Source organism: Camelina sativa, chromosome 11 (genome assembly GCF_000633955.1).
Source record: "Camelina sativa cultivar DH55 chromosome 11, Cs, whole genome shotgun sequence".
NCBI classification, from domain to species: Eukaryota; Viridiplantae; Streptophyta; class Magnoliopsida; order Brassicales; family Brassicaceae; genus Camelina; species Camelina sativa.
Genome location: NC_025695.1, coordinates 26,414,130 through 26,421,426, shown reverse-complemented (window position 1 = coordinate 26,421,426; position 7,297 = coordinate 26,414,130). Strand labels below are relative to the sequence as shown.

Below are 7,297 nucleotides of genomic sequence, written 5' to 3'. Positions count from 1 at the left end.
ATATATATATATATATATATATATATACTAATTACATACATGTTCAAGACAAAGTCAGGCAATGACTTGATCCAATGTAAAAGTAAACTATAAAGTCACGTCTTAATTTCTAAAGATGATTATGTGATTTATATCATTAATTGGCGTATCATATTTGTGTAATATCTCTTTTAGAAACCTGGTGTGCGTTTCTCTGCGATAGGTTCTAGATAAAAGTTGTAATAAAAATGGGTACATGTATGTCAACGCATTCAAGAAGACTTAGGCCGCGAAGGAAAGGCCGTCACCGTAGATTTTCAAAACACATTTCTAGAGTGTGTGATGTTATCTCTCATCCAAATATTAGACGGCTAAGTGATGTTGGAATCCAAACATCTTTTGGTGAGTATCATTAGGAAATTGATTTCTTGTTTATACATAAGAAAATAGTTGAAGACTGTTGGCTCTTCGGTTTTCTTGCAGATATTTGTCAAAACGATGCGTGGTTTGATTCCTTAAGTATTTTTTCTGACTCGGATGATGAGTTTATCAGCCTACATGAAGGTAAATATCAATTTACATATTAAATGTTTTGGTTATATATATTTCTTTTTTTTTTTTTTTTGGGTATTGAGAGCATTAGATTAAATCTGGATTTTGTTTCAGCTGATAATATTTGGTTTGAGGGTGATATGACAAATGGTCAAATAGTTCAGTTTGAGGCTTCTTCAAGCATTGTTGATGGAAATGGAAACTACGAAGAATACCATGAGAGTTACTTGAAGATTGATGGCGGTAATACAACAAACAAGTTTATGAGCAAACATTTATATATACAAAGATCCTAATGGTTAATTTGTCTGTTACCACAGGAAAAAACAAGAAGAAACTTTTGGACCAAACATATAGAAGCTTTAAAGGAGTGAAGGAACAAAACCGCGCCGCTCTAGGAAAAACTTTGAAATCAAACTTGAGCCTATTAGTTCCAACGGTTAGTTTCAACGAAAAGGCTCTAAACTCTCCCACATCACAGAAACGAAAGTCTATAGTTTACCAGGTTTCATTGAAGAGGAGATCATGCGACGGCGAAGAAGTTACCGAACATAGTAAGTTATCAAGTTTACAATAGACCTTGCATATATATATGAATATTCATGTGATACCGTAACTAATTTAACATGTATGTTTGAACTGGTTTTTATATTTATAAAGAGTCGTCCAAGAGATTGTTGTACCGTCCAAAAGCCGGATTCACGATTCCATCCTTAGCCAAAGATAAGCAGCAAACTTCAGCAAGTTGGTGTGAGATACCAACTTCAAACTTTAAACTACGTGGTGAAACTTATTTCAAGTCCGTTGCTTAACCTCTCTTTTTATTTATACTATTTGCGTCGTCTAACCGGAACAAAAGTAGATTTAATAGTGTTAAAACAATTATGAATTTGCAGAGATAAACGTAAATCCCCTGTTCAAGACCAATGTCCATATACTCCAATTGGTGTTGACTTGTTTGTGTGTCCAAGAAAGATTGATCATATAGCTCAACACATTGAGCTTCCCAACATCAAAGCCGACGCGAACCTCCCTGCTCTTCTTATTGTCAACATCCAGGTAAAACCCACTAATGAAAGTTACCTTTAGATCAGTAGGTGTGTTTCAAGACTCTAATGAATCTTGTTTTCGTAGTTTCCAACTTATCCAGCCGCAATGTTTCTCGGTGATAGTAATGGGGAAGGCATGAGCATTGTACTTTACTTTAGGTTACGTGACAATTTTGAAAAAGAAATCTCTCAACAATACCAAGACAGCATTAAGGTTAACCCTAAAAGACCTAAAGACAAATGTTCTTTTATATTTCTTTCTTGTGAATGCGCGCATTGATCTTTACGGGTTGTTGCAGAAATTGGTGGAAGATGAGATGGAGAAAGTGAAAGGGTTTGCAAAAGATAATTTTGTGCCGTTTCGTGAAAGGCTCAAAATCATAGCCGGATTAGTTAATCCAGAGGAACTCAGCCTAAGCACTACTGAAAAGAAACTTATACAAGCGTACAATGAAAAACCTGTCCTTTCACGTCCTCAACACAACTTCTACAAGGTTTTTAGTTTAACATCTGACTCTTCTTTTAACTTGATAAACATCATTTTCTTGACTATTCTTGATTGGTTTGGTCTATCTCTATATCCAGGGTCCTAACTACTTTGAGATTGATTTGGATGTGCATCGGTTTAGCTACCTTCCAAGAAAAGGGCTTGAAGCATTCAGAGATCGACTTAAAAATGGAACTCTTGATCTCGGCTTAACTATCCAGGTTTAGTGCTTTTGGTTATCAATGGATTATTAGACACTATAGTCGTTGAAAATGTAGAGAATTAAAAACTTGTTTTGGTAAAATAGGCACAAAAACAAGAGGAGTTACCAGAAAAAGTTTTATGTTGTCTAAGATTGAACAAGATTGACTTCGTTGACAATGGTCAAATCCCAACTCTTTTAGTATCCGAAGAAGGAGAAACTCTTGTTTGAAAACTCCCTTGGTGATCTTCAGTGTTGGATGAAGAAATAACAAAAATAAAACTGAATTTTTGTTTTTCCGGATTTGTTATGTATCAAGAGATTTGTGTATTGCATATGCTAATGTTGTAATAATGATATGTGTTATTTGTATTTATAATCATATATAGGTTAGAATACCTGAAAGCCATCTTCTTGAGTTTGTCCTTTGTGTACACTCTTATAACTCTATTTCGTTTTCGTGTTTATTTGCAAAATGTGTTGAAAATATCCAATTTGGTGTTTCTCAGTTTTTTGTTCATATTTTCTTTTTCTTCATTTTTCTTTCATTCTCTAAGTTTTCCTCCATTTTGTTTATGTTTTAAAACTTTGATAGTTTTATTTTGTGTTAACAGCTTTATATTAGATTAAGAAGCTTAAAAAGCCGGACATTAATTAATATTCCATGCTAAATTATCCTATTTAACATTAATATTACAAGAAACAATAGAAATAGAATAATGTGAGAATAAATCTTTACTCACTTCTCTATTTACTGTCTCTAATACTATGAGAATTATCTTCACAAAAGACAAATTAAATAGGGGAAAAATGTCATGCTCAATCTTTTTTTTTGTTTGGACTTTAGATTCCTCTAAAAATGACAAACTTTATGTTATTGTTTTCCTCTATTACATCATATAATGAAGAGGGCTCAGAAACATTTTTGGATATATATCGGATTTTACTAATTTTCCTTAATGTTTTCTGTTTTTTTTTCCCTCTTTTGTCCAAAAACGATGAAAATTGGACTTTTTGTCTTCTTGGTAGTTTGACTTTTCCGTTTATCTGTCATCTTGTTCTGCAAAACAAAAAAGATGGTTTAGTGAACTTATCTGGTTATATCTGGTTTAATTATGCTCTTTCTTACAGTTACAGTATTAGTTTATTTTTTACCTCTTTGGAAGTGGGATTTTCTGACAGCTTGCCGTATATTACTTTCATTCCTCTTCAAAATCTCATCGATCTTTCCAGATTTAAATATCAACGGTCCTGATATGCTTTGTTTTCCAAATTGTAGATGCTCCTGCAACACCAACCATAATAACAAACATTCAACTTCAAGTATATTATAGATAAATGCATACACCAATTATGTTAAATTAATAGAAAGTCAATTTTAATAATAAGTAGAGCACTTACTAAGTTTTTCTTTGGAGAATCCTCCTCTCTTTGGCTGAAATCCAAACCAGAACCATCAAGTGATCCGTGACGTTCGCCAATACGGCTAAGTTTACTCTCACTAGGAACCTCCTCGATAATAACATCATCATAGTTGTCTCCTTGGACCTCCCATACTGAGTCATCATTATCTGGTTTTAGATTCAAAAAAGTGTTCTTGGCAAATGCAATACTTGTTCCGCTCAATTGGCTTCTTGAGCTGGGTTGATAGTAGGTAAGAGTGGAGATATTATCAGGATCTTTCCGTCTTTTAACGGCCCATGAAAAGCCGCTGGCTGGTCCCGTGGTCATTGGGAGGTCAGAGACTTTGTAGTAATTTCCTTGTGTTGTTTTCGTGGCTCGAGATGCCTCATTAGGTATGTTCTTAACCTCAACCGTGTCCTGCACGTTAAAACCTTACTTGAGTCTCAAGAAATATAGCTGGAAGAGGATTTTTTTATAGAGAGCAAGAGAGAAAGAGAGGGACCTGTCTTATTGGTAACTTAGGGTAATTCTTTGGATCGTATTTTGTTCTATTTGGTCTTTTGTTTTTCCTGCCAACTCCAGAATCTCGCAACTTTAGGTTTGCTCTTTTCCTGCAAAAGAATGTGCAAAACAATTATGAAACATACATAGTTTTGGTAACTTCAGTTCTCATATATGCAAAAAGCTCAAGGAAGAAGAGCATAGAAAATGGAAGAAGCTTCAAAGTCAAGAGAAGAATTCTGACCTGCGCATATCGTCACGATATTTAGCATCCATTTCTTTGTTTGGTGGATATTTAGGCAATGAAGAAGGATCACACGCATAAGGCCTTGTCAAGAAGTACTAAGACAAGGTTGAGGAAAATCAGAAAAAGAACAATTAAGAGGTGAAAGAAAGGAGAGATGGAAAGTTGAGAATCTTGCTTCACCTCGGAGTTAAGTGCAGATGAAGCAGTTCCACGCTTGTCAGGTTCCATTGAGAGAAAAGTTTCTAGTAGAAAAACACCACTCGTTGGTAACTCTTGGCATCGTTCTCTGAGAGTGGCTTCATAAGTATGTTGTGGTTTGAAGGATGTTGCGTGGGGAAGCTTAGTTCTTTTCCAGAAGCTATCTGGTGGAGATCCACAAAGCTTGTAGATCTTATGCAATTGTTCAATCTGCAAAAACAAAAGAAAACAAAAATGGAATATTAATAAACTTTAATCTAAGTCATTATTTTCTTGTTTTAAAAAACTTTAAAAATCACGAATATTAATAAATAAATTAAATAAAAAAAATTTCAACTCCGAGCCAACTCTAAGACAATTGCTTTTACCTCAGTTCTGCCTTTTAGGATTGGTTTTCCCATGAGAATCTCAGCAAAAACACATCCCACACTCCATAAATCGATTGATACTCCATAACTAGTGGAACCCATAAGAAGCTCGGGAGCTCGATACCACAAAGTCACTACACGGCTCGTCAATTGGTTTTTGTTCGTAGGTGTTATCACATTTGCTAGCCCAAAGTCTCCAAGCTTTAGAACTCCTTTATTATTCACCAAAATGTTTGATGCCTTAATGTCTCTATGGATTACGCCACGCATATGACAATGCTCTAGTCCCCAAAGTATTTGCTGCATGTAACATTTGATCTTGTATATATACAAGAATCAAAAGAAAGAAACTCAAAAACTTTATTCAGAGGAAAACTACACAAATCTCCGGTTTTGTGTGTACCTGTGACTCGGTGAATATGATGTCGGGATTCGAGGATAAGCCGGCAAGATCATGTTCCATATACTCAAAAACAAGGTAAATGCTGCTAGATGCTCGAGACGTGACTATGCCCTCAAGTTTCATGATGTTTGGATGGTTGAGTTTCCGTAAAATCAGAATCTCTCTTGCCATGAACCTAATGCTCTCTGGTTGAAGATTATCAAACTTTACCTTCTTCAAAGCCACCATTTTCCCCGTTGCTACTTCCCGTGCTCGAAACACGCTACTATATGTTCCTTGTCCAATCTAACACCGTACCAAACATTATCTATCAAATACATAACCCAAAATAAAAAATGTCATTTGGGTAACTTTCTTGGCAAGAAACCATATGTCTTACCTTCTCCAACTTCTGGAAGGCCTCAGCCTTTAGAGGAACCCAACCATGGACAGCCTCAGACGCAGCGGAACAAAGCCAAGCCGGCCAACCAGCAGCAGCTTGCTCAGCCTCTAAATTCCTATGAGACAATCCGAGGCTCACACCAGCCCTCAAATCAGAACCGCTCAATCTCCTTAATTTTCTTGAACGCTTGCTATTGTGACTAGCCTCCAACGAATGATCAATAAGAACTCGACTTGTAGATATCAAGCCGGGCTCAGGGACCGGTGAGGGACTCTGGTCCGTAAAACATGACACATTCTTGGAGCTGATGCAACCCATTTGTTATAGGGAAAAAACTTGTTTCCGGATATGGAAACGGGTCTAATATGGGGGAATTAAACCCCACATTAGGCCAAAAGATTAAATGGGATTGCAAGACACAAAGACACAAAGAAGACGATGATGAAAAAAGGAGAGAACGAGGAACAAAAAATCACATGACAAAATTATTAAAAGTAAAAGGAAACCATTTTTTTTGTTGAATCTTCTTGTGAAAGAGAGGTAAGGGAAGCTGCAAAACACAACCGCATAAACAGCAAGAGAGAGAATTATGGGACCAAAATTGGGTAATAATCTTTTTTTTTTCTCTTTGCAAAAGAGAGAGAGAGAGAAAGAAAAAGACATATTTAGCTTTGTCACCTGTCTGACAGAGAAAGAGAGAAGACCTAACCGACAGGTTAAAAAGCTAAGAAACAATTAAGGTAGATTAGTTAGTTAATCTATCCCAAGTTGTTCAGATGTCTCAACAAAATCAGAGTTCTTACAAACACTTGATAATATCTTCTATGTACAAAACAACAGAGTTCTCAAAAAGTATGTTTACGAGAAGGTGGGGTTTAAATAAAGCAGTACAATGATGATAATTGTTGGTCAGGTGCATTGCTTTAAAGGGTCTTCTTCAGTCAAAAAAGAAAACTTTAATTCATACAAATTCAGCTGCAGAAAAAGAAATATATGTTTTATGCATTTTCCTTGTTTTAAGCTTTTCGTCTTTTGCACATAGGTAAATTTCACATACTATTATTGTGTGGGAGATCAATATATTTGATTAGTTTTTACTTTTTATAAGTACAGTAAAACCTCTATAAATTAATAAGGTCGGGACCATGAAATTTTATTAATTTACAGAGATTTTAATTTATGAAGAGATTTTATCATTTTCATATTGAAAATTTTCTATTACAAAATAAGATATTTTTGTTATCATTCACATTTTTTAAGAATTTTCTTAATTTATAATCTTGGTTAATTGTTTAATAATAGTTTATTAAGGTAAAAATGAGAAATGTTAGAAATTTATAATTTAGAAAAAATTGTTAATATTATCCTTCATGGTAATGATGAAGTCGCAAAAGATATTGCGGTATCTTTAAAACTAATTACTAAAGAAGTAATTATCGCATCTATGACTCTTCACAATTTATGGATGCGATTTAAAATACAACAATAAAAAAAATTAGAGATGAGCTCCAACAAGAATGCAAAT

At 34.7% G+C, this 7,297-nt stretch overlaps 2 protein-coding genes across 2 annotated transcripts; one reads left to right on the top strand and one right to left on the bottom strand.

Annotated features, from left to right (window-relative positions):
• LOC104724297 lies at positions 1,057-2,582 on the top strand. The gene is made up of 7 exons (XM_019231958.1): positions 1,057-1,072; positions 1,192-1,330; positions 1,428-1,590; positions 1,666-1,794; positions 1,880-2,074; positions 2,166-2,288; positions 2,375-2,582. The coding sequence occupies exons 1-7, from the start codon at positions 1,057-1,059 to the stop codon at positions 2,498-2,500; spliced, it is 891 nt and encodes a 296-aa protein (XP_019087503.1). The 3' UTR covers positions 2,501-2,582.
• Positions 3,070-6,376, bottom strand: LOC104724296 (probable serine/threonine-protein kinase At1g54610). Its single transcript, XM_010442760.2, has 9 exons — positions 5,770-6,376; positions 5,391-5,675; positions 4,988-5,305; positions 4,602-4,829; positions 4,419-4,516; positions 4,176-4,284; positions 3,671-4,090; positions 3,425-3,554; positions 3,070-3,329 (listed from the first exon to the last, which is right to left on the bottom strand). Exons 1-9 carry the CDS (start codon positions 6,088-6,090, stop codon positions 3,313-3,315), a joined length of 1,926 nt encoding a protein of 641 aa, XP_010441062.1. The 5' UTR covers positions 6,091-6,376; the 3' UTR covers positions 3,070-3,312.

Bases quoted from the DNA above. Each gene is read 5' to 3' on its own strand.
- LOC104724297 (XM_019231958.1), top strand. The intron at 1,591-1,665 runs GTAAAACCCACT...TTGTTTTCGTAG, and splicing joins TTCTTATTGTCAACATCCAG to TTTCCAACTTATCCAGCCGC. The intron at 2,289-2,374 runs GTTTAGTGCTTT...TTGGTAAAATAG, and splicing joins ATCTCGGCTTAACTATCCAG to GCACAAAAACAAGAGGAGTT.
- LOC104724296 (XM_010442760.2), bottom strand. From the start codon at position 6,090: ATGGGTTGCATCAGCTCCAAGAATGTGTCATGTTTTACGGACCAGAGT. The intron at 4,285-4,418 runs GTCAGAATTCTT...ATTCTTTTGCAG, and splicing joins TATCGTGACGATATGCGCAG to GAAAAGAGCAAACCTAAAGT. The intron at 3,555-3,670 runs GTAAGTGCTCTA...TTGGTGTTGCAG, and splicing joins ATTCTCCAAAGAAAAACTTA to GAGCATCTACAATTTGGAAA.